General features: G+C 36.8%; 1 protein-coding gene across 3 annotated transcripts in view; it reads right to left on the bottom strand.

Annotated features, from left to right (window-relative positions):
• Nucleotides 1–16,020, bottom strand: part of MAEL (maelstrom spermatogenic transposon silencer) — a 64,710-nt gene that overhangs the window by 17,398 nt on the left and 31,292 nt on the right. For all 3 annotated transcript variants that reach the window (XR_010937176.1, XM_067714230.1, XM_067714224.1), the window contains 3 exons: nt 10,816–10,940; nt 10,002–10,056; nt 9,741–9,882 (listed from right to left, as the gene is read on the bottom strand). Coding sequence is in view for 2 of the 3 variants with exons in the window: in XM_067714230.1 (XP_067570331.1) it covers nt 9,741–9,882; nt 10,002–10,056; nt 10,816–10,940 (322 nt within the window). In the remaining variant the exon portion in view is untranslated. The remainder of the gene's footprint in view (nt 1–9,740; nt 9,883–10,001; nt 10,057–10,815; nt 10,941–16,020) is intronic.

The raw sequence follows: 16,020 nt of genomic DNA, 5'->3' as shown, positions 1-16,020 counted from the left end.
CCGAATAGCCAAAGCAATCTTGAGAACGAAAAACGGAGCTGGAGGAATCAGGCTCCCTGACTTCAGACTATACTACAAAGCTACAGTAATCAAGAGAGTACGCTACTGGCACAAAAGCAGAAACATAGATCAATGGAACAGGATAGAAAGTCCAGAGATAAACCCACGCACATACGGTCACCTCATCTTTGATAAAGGAGGCAGGAATGTACAGTGGAGAAAGGACAGCCTCTTCAATAAGTGGTGCTGGGAAAACTGGACAGGTCCGTGTAAAAGTATGAGATTAGATCACTCCCTAACACCATACACAAAAATAAGCTCCAAATGGATTCAAGACCTAAATGTAAGGCCAGAAACTATCAAAGTCTTAGAGGAAAACATAGGCAGAACACTCTATGACATAAATCACAGCAAGATCCTTTGTGCCCCACCTCCTAGAGAAATGGAAATAAAAACAAAAATAAACAAATGGGACCTAATGAAACTTCAAAGCTTCTGCACAGCAAAGGAAGCCATCAACAAGACCAAAAGACAACCCTCAGAATGGGAGAAAATATTTGCAAATGAAGCAACTGACAAAGGATTAATCTCCAGAATTTACAAGCAGCTCATGCAGCTCAATAACAAAAAAACAAACAACCCAATCCAAAAATGGGCAGAAGACCTAAATAGACATTTCTCCAAAGAAGATATACAGACTGCCAACAAACACATGAAAGAACGCTCAACATCATTAATCATTAGGGAAATGCAAATCAAAACTACAATGAGATATCACCTCACACCAGTCAGAATGCCCATCATCAAAAAATCTAGAAACAATAAATCCTGGAGAGGGTGTGGAGAAAAGGGAACACTCCTGCACTGCTGGTGGGAATGTGAATTGGTACAGCCACTATGGAGAACAGTATGGAGGTTCCTTAAAAAACTGCAAATAGAACTACCATATGACCTAGCAATCCCACTACTGGGCATATACCCTGAGAAAACCATAATTCAAAAAGGGTCATGTACCAAAATGTTCATTGCAGCTCTATTTACAATAGCCAGGACGTGGAAGCAACCTAAGTGTCCATCAACAGATGAGTGGATAAAGAAGACGGGGCACATATATACAATGGAATATTATTCAGCCATAAAAAGAAATGAAATTGGGCTATTTGTAATGAGGTGGATAGACCTAGAGTCTGTCATACAGAGTGAAGTAAGTCAGAAAGAGAAAAACAAATACCGTATGCTATCACATATATATGGAATTTAAGGAAAAAAATGTCATGAAGAACCTAGGGGTAAGACAGGAATAAAGACACAGACCTACTGGAGAACGGACTTGAGGATATGGGGAGGGGGAAGGGTGAGCTGTGAGAAAGCGAGAGAGAGGCATGGACATATATACACTACCAAACGTAAGGTAGATAGCTAGTGGGAAGCAGCCGCATAGCACTGGGAGATCAGCTTGGTGCTTTGTGACTGCCTGGAGGGGTGGCATAGGGAGGGGGGTTGGGAGGGAGACGTAAGAGGGAAGAGATATGGGAACATATATATATGTATAACTGGTTCACTTTATTATAAAGCAGAAAATAACACACCACTGTAAAGCAATTATACTCCAATAAAGATGTTAAAAAAAACAGATATATGTATATGTATACCTGAATCACTTTGCTGTACATCTGAAACTAACTTAACATTTTAAGTCAACTGCACTCCAATAAGAAAACAAAAAAACTAAGTCCTTACATGCCCATGTGGAATCAAGTAATTTTAAATTTCCAGTTAGTTTTGCTCCTTGTTCAGAACTTAATCTCCAGAGTACCTACTTCATATACACATGTTCCATTGGAGTTCATATTTTAATTGAAAGCAGTTAAAAAACTAACAATGTACCACAGTATTAAAACAAACTACAACAACAACAACAAACCCATTAAAGTCTGACTCCAGGGAAAAACGTCTCCAAATCTAGTTATACTATTAAAAATGACATTATTTGGATGTGTTTTTATTTATACTTATTGGTCCTCTTCCTCCAAATCATCCCAAAATATGAGTGAATTTTCTAGCAAAGGAAGATTCATATTCTAAAAATCTAACGATTATCAGAACAGCTATGTACACTGTTACGCTATTAATATTCATTATGCAGCCTGAAATATAGCTTCAATTTGAATGATTTCCAACGTTTCTTTTATGAAATTCCACTCCGAAGTAGTGACATAAGGTTGTAAGTGAATATGTCTGCTAAGTTCGCAATTTACTCCCAAAGTTTCACCACCACCTCATTCACTAAAATAATGTGCAGCATAAAGGCCTTTTTTACACCCTTTTCCTCTTGATTTCCAAAGGTCTCAGCGATCTCTTTTCCTCTTATTTCACGGTTAAGTTTCTCCTTTTCAAGGATAACCCTGCCTTTCCCTTTCTCAGGAACCACTGTCATCCGACAGTTACAGATGCTCTTTGCTCTCGTCAAACTGACTCACTGTTTTTTTCTTAAACGGTCTCTATGTTTTCATTCCCGAGTCACTGTTTTGCCCATTTTCTTCTCTTGGAAAGGTCCTTCCTTTAACCCAAATCTCTGCTCACAGGGACAGAGGAGATGCTCAATAAATATTCGTTGATTAAATAAAAGCTGCCTTGTTTCAGTCAGCAGGTCACAGTGAATTAATCCAAGGACAATTATGACAGGAAGCAACAAGGAGAATGGGGTATCTATAAAGGTTATATACTCTAGCCTTCAAAGTAACATGATAGTCATTAACAGCCTGCTTATTTAAGATTCTGATACTTTTTGTGTAACTGTATTCTATTTCACCAATATAAAACCCACCCATTTCTCCTAGAGCTAGACAACATTTATCAAATATTTATTACAAACTTTAATGTCCTTTAAGTAGAAGTTTAAGAGCAGTGTTTGAAAAGAGTCCTATCTGCTTATATTAACTAACAGATTCTAACAATAGTTCCTATTGTCTGCTACAACCAAAACTCCCTTGTAAAATACTATATATTGGAATCTTACAATATTATGAAGCTCAGGAAAAGGCAGACCCATCCTTTCCAAAGCAGTTATTATTAAAGTTCTTAAGTACTATGTAACAGGTTCTATCTTTAATAAAATCCCATGGCACAGACCTCCAAAAATGTCTTACACCAAAGCTACTCTATTTTTTTTGTTTTTTTGGCAGTACGTGGGCCTCTCACTGTTGTGGTGTCTCCTGTTGCGGAGCGCAGGCTCAGTGGCCACGGCTCACGGGCCCAACTGCTCTGCGGCCCAGACCAGGGCACGAACCCATGTCCCCTGCATCAGCAGGTGGACTCTAAACCACTGCGCCACCAGGGAAGGCCCTGCTACTCTACTCTTGTTGCAGCCTGTAGGTACTCTGAGACTCAACACCATTTCTTCTATTCTAAAACATGATTTTTTCACATTTTAACTGAATGCATTTATTGGACTGCATCATACAATTTAAGGTATTCTACAACTGCTACTGCCTAAACATGTACAAATTTATTATTTTTTAAAGCAGTGGTATGTAGTATTTTATTTTTATTTTTGTTTTTACTGCAGTATAGCTGATTTACAATATTATGTTAGTTTCAGGTATACAGCTTAGTGATTATTTTTGCAGATTATATTCCATTACAGGTTATTACTAGATAATGGTATAATTCCCTGTGCTATACAGTATATCCTTGTTGTTCACCTATTGCATAAATATTAGTTTGTATCTGTTAATCCCATATCCCTAATTTGTCCCTCCCTCCACCCTCGTCCTTTTGGTAACCACTAGTTTGTTTCTATATCTGTTAATCTGTTTCTGTTCTGCATATATCTTTGAGTATTATTCTGGATAACCAAACAACTGTAATCCTTCAACATTTTAGTCAATAAACCATTGAGAAAGTATTGGTTTGTCTCTGAAACCTTCTACTGGTATCATCTGATAAGATCAAGAAAGAACCAGCATCAAAACTTGCAGAAAAGGTGTCTGTGAGTGGCTCGGGAGAAAATCCAGAGACAAGAGCACAATTCCATTTTAAGAAATGCCACATCACCACCCTGGATGGCACAGAGACAACAATGTATGAAAACATGGACAGTGAATGATTCTGAATGTGAAATTTTAGGAATACTTTAGCCAGTAGCTGAGGCAATGGTACATAAATCCAAATATCCTAACACATCATCCATAAACTTTTAAGCCTAACAAGATTAAGCAAAACAAAGTATATACCTGCAGCATAACTAAGAGAAGCATAACTACAAGACTCAATTACCAAAAGAAAATCCTTACTTTCCAATGGAGTCATTTCTCAAGTTCACACCCAAGCCTCTATATAGCTTTATAGAGAGGGTGAAGCCCAGAAAACATGGGGGAAGAGAGAGAAGGGAAATTGAGAGCCCAAGATTAAATTACAACCATTCCCACAATGAGACGGTTGATAAATATTCAGAATCCTGGTAGATCAGAGCACTGGCTACAGGAAACTGACTTAAAAGTGCCTGAAGACTCTAGAAGGCAGCCTGGAAGGCATTGTTTCTGGGCAGCAGAGGGCAAGAGGAAAGGAAGGAGTCCTTTAGAGACTGTGTGAAGGGGGAAAAAAAGCACAGAGGGGGAAACTAAGGATCCTCCAGGACAAAGAAAGCAGGAAAAAAATGGAAAGACCCACAACGACACTGCCACCACCCTGAAAGCATTCTAAGAAACCATACTTTGCTACACTGACAGAAGAGGAAGCACTTGAACTACAAATCTCAAACCAATGCAAAGGAACAGAAAGCCACTGCAAGAGGTAAACAGAAAATGGGAATCACTATAGTTGATAACTCTCCCCATCCCCGACCCCTCAAAAAACCATGAAGGAGACGAAAACTATAAAACAACACTATAACGTAACATAACATTCTACATTGTTATTAATATATGACTTAAATATCCTTAAACAAAAATTTTGAAGATACAAAAACATGGCCTGAATAAGAAACTTCAAAACTAAGAACAGAAAGAAGAGTTGACAAAACTCAGGAAATAAAAATCATATAGGAAAAGAACTGAATTACAAACTGCCTAAGGAAGAACAGATTCAAATGAGATGTTAATAAGGGAAACTGAAGAAAACAGAAAACTACCATGAGAATAAGAGACTAAAGAAAGAAGAAATAAGGGTCAGAAAAACCTTTATGAAAAACCTTTACCTAATGAAAGGTAAAGAAGACCAATCATACATAATTGGACATCCTTAAGAAAAATTAAATGGAATAGAATATTAAACTACAATCTAAGAAAAATCTCCAGAAATTAGACCTGATTCTGCATACTAAAAGGGCCTGCCAAACACTTGGGAAGACTGACCTGCAGTAATATACTCAGAGAAACATTCCAGTAAAACTATTAGACTTTAAAGATGAAAAACCATTCTTAAGGTCTCCAGGCAAAAAGAGCAAAATAACTTAAAAGATCAAGAGAATTAAATGAACAAACTTCTAAGAAGCAACATAAAGCAATAAAACAATGCAGCTGTACTTTCTAGAAACTCAAGGAAATAAAATGTAAACCAACAGAAAAAATTTTAAACATGCAAGAACAGAGTTACTGCCATTCCCAAGAGCCCTTGATCAATCTACTAGATCAAGATTCAGCAAACTTTTTCTGTAAAGGTATCAAATAACACAGCCACTTATAGCTATAGGAGATATAATGAGACATACACAGGAACAGTAGTAATGAGACTTCACAGCACTCTCAATATAACACAGATCAAGTAGACAAAATATAAAGAGATAAGGCAACTTAAACAATAATGTAGAGCTTATGGATACTTGTCAAATGTTGCACCCAGATAAACACATATTCTTCTCACATACCCACAGAACATTCACAAAAATTGATTATATATTTAGTTACCAAAAAACTGCAAAACACTAGTAACTTCCATAAGGTAGAAATATTACAAACAATGCTTTGATCACAATGCAAAGACGCTAGAATTTACTAACAAAAACCAAAAAAGCTTTCCATCTGGACATTTAAAAGCCTCATATTAACTCCCGGGTTAAAGAGAGCTGAAACTACAGAATTTTTTTAAAAAATGACAAAATACTACGTCAACAACTTATGGGATGCACTGCAAGACATGTTTAAGAGAAAATTAACTCTACTAAACACTTACCAATTTAAAGAAAACCCCAAATTAACTAAATAACGAGCCCAAAAATCTAAAAAAAAAGAACCACAAAGTACCAAGAATATAAAAGCAGAAATGAATGAGGAAGAGAACAGAAAATTAGCAGATCTAATAAACTGTTGTTTTGAAAAAAACAGACAATGCACTACGCTAGCATGATTTAGGGGAAAAAGGTAGAAGCACAAATATATCAGAAACAATGAGATAAATAACTAGTGAAACAAGGAATTTTAAAAATTATAAAACACTAGTTTGCAGACTTAATCTTAAACAAATTTGGAAATGTATATAAAATGCATAATTTCCTAAGGAATTACAGATTACCAAAATTGATCCCATTAAAGTCAGAAAGCCTAATCAAATCAATTTTCATAGAAGAAACAGACAAATTTTTGTGGGAACTGCCCCACAAAAATTCACCAGTCCCAGACAGGCACAATCTGTGTGAGAAAAATTTTAAAACAGACTTGAAAGACCCAAAAGTAGATCTGAACAATGGAAAGACACCTCTTGCCTTTGAACAGAATTCAACATTATATAAAGGTTTCAGTTTTCCAAGTTAATTTATAAAGTTAATGCAATCCAAGGAACTTTATAGAGCTAGACTGAAGAGTGATACTTCTGAATATACTTTGTTTCAACTATGCTAATACATTCCACATTCAAAATATAATAAAACCAACAAATATGAGCAAAACCAAAAATGGAATAAAACAAGCAAACAGACTTAACTATATTTCAAATGAATAATTTAACCACACTGAAGGAGAAAAAAAGAACCAACTCCAATAACTTCTGAACAAAGTATTTTGACTACCTTCAGACTAAAACAACTGAAAGAAGATTCTAAACTGTTAATATGCCTTTTTTAAAAATAGTGGTTATCACTTAATTCTAAAACAACTTAATGCATTCTAGGACTGGACAAACAAAAATGTTGAGCACCAGGTTTTTCCACTCAGAAGGGCAATACAAAAATGGAAAACTGGAAAATTCTATGGTTTTATATTGGAATTGTAGGTTCAGCATGAACTCATGGTGAGATAAAGACAGGGAGAGAGAGAGGAAGGAGCAAGCAGGTGAGCCTAGCTGCATAAATATGTTTATGAAAGGTATGTATACACATATATTTACTGGCTCTTTCCACTAAGGGGAACTAGAATCAATGACAGTCTAATAGGAATGAACACCCAGCACCCAGATTCTATCTCCTAAATGCACACTCTTCCACTAAAAGGAATCAAGGCTCCTTGGAGAAATGGCTAATTCAAAGCTGAAGCAGGGAAAAGTACAAGATGAACCTGAAATATATGGAGCTGGAAAGCAAAGAAGCACTCAAAGAATGAGGCAGCAATGTAAACAACAACAACAAAACCCAAACAAAGAGACCACTGCTTTGAAGGGACTTCCACTGGCCATAAAGGAAACAATCTGAGCATAAAAATAAGTTAATAAGAGATTATGGCCGACTGAATAAGATATAGGAACACATGACTCCATACTCATAAATAAATGAAAAGAAGTCAGCAAAGAGGAAAAGCTCCTTACAGTAGAATGCTAACTAATAAATGTAGAAGCAAAAATCAGATTAGAAGGACTTCCCTGGTGGCGCAGTGGTTAAGAATCCACCTGCCAGTGCAGGGGACATGGGTTCGAGCCCTGGTCTGGGAAGATCCCACATGCCGTGGAGCAACTAAGCCTGTACGCCTCAACTACGGAGCCTGCACTCTAGAGCCCGTGAGCTACAACTACTGAGTCCAAGTGCCACAACTACTGAAGCCCACGTGCCTAAAGCCCATGCTCTGCAACGAGAGAAGCCACCCAATGAGAAGCCCGCAAACCACAACGAAGAGTAGCCCCCGCTCGCCGCAACTAGAGAAAGCCCGCGTGCAGCAACAAAGACTAAGGCAGCCAAAAATAAATTTAAAAAAATCAGATTAGAAAGCCATCATTTCACAAAAATAGTAATAATCGACCCAGGCAAAAATCATCAATGGATGCTAAAACTAGCAGAGTAAAGTTTGAGGAATAGATTATCTACCAAATCTCAAAGAATCTCCCAACAGAATATTAATTATAAGGTAATAAAGAGTAACTTTTCAATAGAGAAATTTGGCAGACACTATCTTAAGCAAATGATCAAAGCTGTCAGTAACGAGACTGACATCAGATGCCTCCAGATATGACACACTGAGAAGACCCATCACTTTTGTGGTACTTCTGCTAAAAATATATAACCTCAATCTAATCATGTGGAAATACAGGCAAACTCAAACTGAGAAACATTTTGCAAAGTAATGGGCCTGTACTCTTCAAAAAGGTCAAGATCATGAAAGTCAAAGACTGAGGAACTATTCCAGATTAAAGGGCCTAAAGAGACATAATAACTAAATGCAACATGTCGTCCTGGCTTGGATCCTAAATTTTTTTTTTTTTGGCTATAGAAGACATTATTAGAACAACTAGCAAAATATGAATATAGCTTTTTTTTTTTTTTTTTTTGCGGTACGCGGGCCTCTCACCACTGTGGCCTCTCCCGTTGCGGAGCACAGGTTCCGGATGCGCAGGCTCAGCGGCCACGGCCCACGGGCCCAGCCGCTCCGCGGCACGTGGGATCCTCCCAAACCAGGGCACGAACCCATGTCCCCTGCATCGGCAGGCGGACTCTCAACCACTGCACCACCAGGGAAGCCTGAATATAGCTTTTAGATTAGACAGTAGTACTGTATCAATGGCAATATCCTGTTTTGATAACTGGATTGTGGCAATATACATGATCTTGTTCTTAGGAACAAACACATTGATACTCAGGGGTGAAAAGGCATCATGATAGCAACTTGCTCTCAAGAGGCTGAGAAAAAGAAACTGTGTATGTATATTTAGAGAAAAAGTTATAAACATATAAAAATATTAAGTTAGAGAATCTGAGAATGGTATATACAACTTCCCTGTACTAGAGTCTTGCAACTTTTCTGTAAGCCTAAAATTATTTCAAAGTAAAAAATATACTTTCAATTTATTTCACATCTTTTTTTTTTTTTTTTTTTGCGGTACGCGGGCCTCTCACTGTTGTGGCCTCTCCCGTTGCGGAGCACAGGCTCCAGACGCGCAGGCTCAGCGGCCATGGCTCACAGGCCTAGCCGTTCTGCGGCATGTGGGATCTTCTCAGACCGGGGCCCGAACCTGTGTCCCCTGCATCAGCAGGCGGACTCGCAACCATTGCGCCACCATGAAAGCCCTATTTCACATCTATATTTCTTATAACTATAAGAATTCTATGTAATAAAATGTCTATACAAATAAATACAAAATATTCTTTCATTAGTACAGAAATTCTAAGTGATAAAGCACTGTCAGTTTATTTGGTAGTTTTTTTGTTTTTATTGATAGACGAAGTAACAATGTACCTTACAATCAATTAAATCTTATATTCAAGGAAATACAATGATTCCGAAGTTTCATAGGAAAATATTGTTTAAAAAGGCAAAAACTAATCATACCATATTTTTTCAGTTCAGAAAACAGTATCACTATCACAAAATCACTATAAATACCTTGTGTTGCTAGAATAATCCCACATGGCCACATCTAGGAAGCTCCGAACCCAGGTCTTAGAGGGCTCCTTGAGAAATTTTTGCTGGTAGATCCCTACTACAAGATCCTCTACAGTGAGAAGTTCTAGATCTTGCCTGATTTCTTCCATTGGTAAACAGAAACACACATACAATTAGTAAGTTTAGGTACACAGAACATGTACATCAAAATGGAAACACAGATATTAAAATGCATTTGAGCAGTGACCCAGTTTAACTTACCTGATGACTTCTCCATATGCTTCAAACACCAGTTGACTCTGGCTCTATCATCAGACTGGAGAAGGGAAAAAAAATTTTACTTATTTTCTCCTATCTTCTGTTACTTTTAATTAATGTGGTCCTTTCAAACTGGGGGAAGGGGAAGGAGGAGGGGTAAGGATGGTGAGAAGGGAGAGAGTGAATAGTCTGTGACAACTAAACAAGAACTGTAAAACAGAGCAACATATTCTAGAAAATACTGCTAATAATAACCAGCTATGCTCATAAAGCAATGTTAATATACTTTATGAACAGCAAGTGAGACTTAGGGTAAGCAAATGAAGAAACCAATGTTCAGAAAAAGATAAATAAGGTGATTTGTTTCATGGTGACACTAATAAACAGTAAGGTTAAAACCCAATTCTATGACACCTAGCCTAGAAGAACTTAGACAAAACAAAGAACAAAGATTACAAAAGGAAGGTCAAGGGACTGCTACAAAAACAATTTTGAACAAACAATTCTCTTGCCTAGGAGAATAGGTGTACAGACTAGAAATCCATCCTTCAGAGTAAAAACAATTGAAGATATTTCAGAAGGAGGAACTAAAAACATGAGATTGACCGAAGCTGAAATACATTCAGTTTTTGCAGTCTTCAAAATCCCTCCAATACCAGAGAGATTTAGAAGAAAAAGCATTATACCTAATTACATTCAAAATAAGAACGAACATATATATTTTAATACACAGGCAAAAGTTATTTCCTTGGGTATCTTTCATGGATCTTTTGGTTTCTAAGTAATGACTTAAAAGAAATTCTTATGTTGAAATTACCTTGCAGTAGACAGGTGGCCAGTTCCCTGGATTTGGATGAATGAATCTATAAAGGTTTTGTAACACCATTGCTTGGTCACACCCAGATTCAAAGTTTGAAATAGGAATCTTGTGACTAGAATCACCTGAAGGAAATAAAAAGTAGGTAGGAGTTAAAAATTTGACTAAGACAAATATTATGGAGTAGGTATAGAAGTAAGGGTACAGGAAGGGAGCAGTGGATAACTCATATTTAAGCACTTGTACCAAGCCTGCTTATGGTTAGGTACTTTACATATTTTATCCCATAATCTTATGAGGTAGACAATATACACATATTAGGAAAGAGATAACTGAGAAACACAGAAGTTAGCAGTAAGTTAACTGAGAAACACAAAAGTTAGCAGTAAGTTAACAGCTGGTGAACAGTGGAGTCAGGACTCAAACCGAGGTTAAGTGAAAGAGCCTATACAGTGTTTTCACTATTCCTATGTGGCCTTTCATGAATCTGGTTTATTAATAAGGCTGGAGACATTGATAGTAATGACTGCTTTTTAAAAGACTGTACGATGAATACTTCTACTTCCAGTAAAATATGGACCAAGTAATTCAGACCAAACTTCCCACAAAAATTTAGGATGTCAATAGCACCTGCAGTAGCAAGGAATTATTAGATCAAGATGCAAAATATTATAAAATCCAGAGAGATTAGTCTAGCTCTGGGGGCAGTTTTCCCCCTGGAGTAAGTTGCTAATTCCAGAAGAGCAAGTTTCATGGCTGAGATAAAAAAAAACTAACAGGGCAGGAACACAACTCCACCCATCAACAGACAAGCTGCTTCAAGTCTTCCTGAGCCCTGAGCTGCCTCTAAACACACCCGTTGACACAGCCCTACCCACCAGAGGGACAAGACCCAGCTCCACACACCAGTGGGCAGGCACCAATCCCTCCCACCAGGAAGCCTGTACAGGACTCTTAGACTAGCCTCCCCTACCACAGGGAAGACACCAGAAGAGGAACCACAAACCTAAAGCCTATGGGGCCATAAACACAGAAAGTTAGACAAAATGAGATGGCAGAAGAATATGTTCCAGATGAAGGAACAAGATAAAAACTCGAGAAGCACAACTAAGTGAAGTGGAGATAGGCAATCTACCTGAAAAAGAATTGAGTGTAATGATAGTAAAAATGACCCAAGATCTCAGAAAAAGAATGGAGACACACACCAAGAAGACAGAAGAAATGCTCAACAAAGAGCTAGAAAATATAAAGAACAAACAGAGTGGAACAATACAATACCTGAAATGAAAAATACACTGGGAAGAATAAACAGCAGAATAAATGAGGCAGAATAATAGATAAGTGAGCTGGAAGACAGAATAGTAGAAATCAATGCCACGGAACAGAATAAAGAAAAAAAGAATGAAAAGAAATGAAAACAGTTTAAGAGACCTCTGGGACAACATTAAATGCACAAACATTCACGTGATTGGGGTCACAGAAGGAGAAGAGAGAGAAAAAGGACCTGAGAAAACATTTGAAGAGATAGTAGCTGAAAAATTCCCTAACATGGGAAAGGAAACAGTCACCCAAGTCCAGGAAGTGCAGCGAGTACCATATAGCATAAATCCAAGGAGGAATGTGCTGAGACACATGTTAATCAATTTGACAAAAATTAAGGACAAAAAGAAAATATTAAAAGCAACAAGGGAAAAGCAACAAATAACATACAAGAAAATCCCCATAAGGTTATCATCTGATTGTTCAGCTGAAACTCTGCAAGCCAGAAGGGAGTGACATAATATACTTAAAGTGATGAAAGGGAAAAACCTACAACCAAAAATACTCTACCCAGCAAGGTTCTCATTCAGATTTGACATAGAAATCAAAAGCTTTACAGACAAGCAAAAGTTGACAGAATTCAGCACCACCAAACCTGCTGTACAACAAATGCTAAAGGAAATTCTCTAGGCGGAAAAGACCACCAGAATACAAGAAAATTACAAATGGGTAATCTCACCAGTAAAGGTAAATATACAATAAAGGCAGGAAATCATCCACCTACAAATATGGTATCAAAACCAGCAATCCTGACATGAGGAGAGTACAAATGCAGGACACTGGAAATGCATTTGAAACTGAGAGACCAGCAGCTTAAAACAAACTTGTATGTATATAGACTGCTATATCAAAACCTCATAGTAACCTCAAACCAAAAATCTACAATAGATATATACACAAAAAAGAAAAAATCAAACAACACTAAAGATAGTCATCAAATCACAAGAGAACAAGAGAAAGGTTAGAAAGAAGACCTACAGAAACAAATCCAAAACAACTAACAAAATGGCAATAAGACCATACATATGGGTAATTACCTTAAATGTAAATGGATCAAATGTTCCAACCAAAAGACACACGCCGGCTGAATGGATACAAAAACAAGACCTATATATATATATCCTACAAGAGACCCAATTCGGATCTAGGGACACATACAGACTGAAAGTGGTGAGAGGATGGAAAAAGGTATTCCATGCAAAAGGAAATCAAAGGAAAGCTGGAGTAACAATACTCATACCAGACAAAGTAGACTTCAAAATAAAGACTGTTACAAGAGACAAAGAAGGACACTATATAATGATCAAAGGATCAATCCAAGAAGATTTAACAATTATAAATATATATGCAGCCAACACAGGAGTGCTTTGATACATAAGGCAAACGCTAACAGCCATAAAAGGAGCAATCGACAGTAACACAATTAAGAGTAAAGAACTTTAACTCCCCACTTAAATCTATGAATAGATTATCCAGACTGAAAATCAGTAAGGAAACACAGGCCTTAAATTACACATTAGACCAGAAAGACTTAATTGATATTTATAGAGCATTCCATCCAAAAGCAGCACAATACTCATTCTTCTCAACTGCACATGGAACATTCTCCAGGATAGATCACATGCTGGGCCACAAAGCAAGCTTGGGTAAAGTTAGGAAAACTGAAATCATATCAAGCATCTTTTCCAACCACAACACTAGGATATTAAAAAAAAATCAACTATAAGAAAAAAAAATGTAAAAACCAAAAACACTCAGAGGCCAAGCAATATGCTAGTAAACAACCAATGGATCACCAAAGAAATCAAAAGAGAAAATCAAAATATACCTAGAAGCAAATGAAAATGAAAGCATGACTATCCAAAATCTATGGGACTCAGCAAAAGCAGTTCTAAGAGGTAAGTTGACAGCAATACAATCTTACATCAGGAAACAAGAAAAATCTCAAATAAACAACTCAACCTTATACCTAAAGCAACTAAAGGAAAAAGAACAAACAAAACCCAAAGTTAGCAGAAGGAAAGAAATCATAAAGATGAGAGCAGAAATAAATGAAAGAGAGACAAAGCAAACAACAGAAAAGATCAATGAAACCAAAAGCTGGTTCTTAGAAAAGGTAAACAAAATTGATAAGCCTTTAGCCAGACTCAAAAAGAAAAAAAAGGAGAGGGTTCAGATCAATAAAATTAGAAATGAAAAAGAAGTTACAACAGACACCAAGGAAATACAAAGGATCATAAGAGACTACTACAAGCAAGTGTATGCCAATAAAATGGACAACCTAGAAGAAAAGGACAAATTCTTAGAAAGGTACAATCTCCCAAAACTGAACCAGGAAAAATAGAAAATATGAACAGACCAATCACAAGTATTGAAATTGAAACTGTGATTTAAAAACTCACAACAAACAAAAGTGCAGGACCAGATGGCTTCACAGATGAATTCTATCAAACATTTAGGGAAGAATTAACACCTATCCTTCTGAAACTCTTCCAAAAAATGGCAGGGGAAGGCATACTTCCAAACACATTCTATGAGGCCACCATCACCCTGATACCAAAATCAGAAAAAGATACCACAAAAAAGGAAAATTAGAGGCCAAAATCACTGATGAACATAGACGCAAAAATCCTCAAGAAAATACTAGCAAACCAAATCCAACAATACATTAAAAGGATAATACACCACGATCAAGTGGGATTTATCCCAGGGATGCAAGGATTTTTCAATATCCACAAATCAATCAGCGTGATACACCACATTAACAAATTGAAGAAGAAAAACCACATGATCATCTCAATAGATGTAGAAAAAACTTCTGACAAAATCCAACACCATTTATGATAAAAACTCTCCTGCAAGTGGGCATAGAGGGAACATAACAAACCCAACATCATACTCAATGGTGAAAACATGAAATCATTTCCTCTAAGATCAGGTACAAGACGAGGAGGTCGACTCTCCCCACTTTTATTCAACATAATTTGGAAGTCCTAGTCACAGCAATCAGAGAAGAAAAAGAAAGGAATCCAAATTGGAAAAGAAATAGTACAACTGTCACTGTTCACAGATGACATGATACTATACATAAGAAATCATAAAGATGCTATGAGAAAACTACTAGTGCTCATCAATTCGGTAAAGTTGCAGGATACAAAATTAATACACAAAATCTTTTGCATTTCTATACACTAACAACAAAAGATCAGAAAGTGAAATTAAGGAAACAACTCCATTTACCATTACATCAAAAAGAATAAAATACCTAGGAATAAATCTACCTAAGGAGGCAAAAGGCCTTTACTCTGAAAACTATAAGACACTGATGAAAGAAATCGAAGATGAAAAACAAACAGATGGAAAGATATACTGTGTTCTTGGACTGGAAGAATCAATATTGTCAAAATGACTATACTACCAAAGGTAGTCTACAGATTCAGTGCATCCCTATCAAATTACTAATGGCAGATCAAGAACAAAAGATTTAAAATTTGTACAGAAACACAAAAGACCCTGAATAGCCAAAGCAATCTTGAGAAAGAAAAACAGAGTTGGAAGAATCAGGCTCCCTGACTTCAGACTACACTACAAAGCTATAGTCATCAAAACACAATGGTGCTGGCAAAAAGACAGACTTATAGCTCAATGCAATAGGATAGAAAGCCCAGAAATAAACCCACGCACCTATGGTCAATTAATCTACGACAAAGAAGGCAAGAATATATAATGGAGAAAAAACAGTCTCTTCAATAAGTGGTGCTGGGAAAACTACACAGCTACATGTAAAGGAATGAAATTAGAACATTCTCTAACACCATACACAAAAATAAACACAAAATGGATTAAAGATCTCAATGTAAGACTGGATACTATAAAAGTCTTAGA

The sequence above is a fragment of the Pseudorca crassidens genome, chromosome 2 (genome assembly GCF_039906515.1).
Source record: "Pseudorca crassidens isolate mPseCra1 chromosome 2, mPseCra1.hap1, whole genome shotgun sequence".
In the NCBI taxonomy this organism is placed as follows: domain Eukaryota; kingdom Metazoa; phylum Chordata; class Mammalia; order Artiodactyla; family Delphinidae; genus Pseudorca; species Pseudorca crassidens.
Note: the sequence above shows the minus strand (reverse complement) of the source record. Positions and strands in the feature narration are given on the sequence as shown.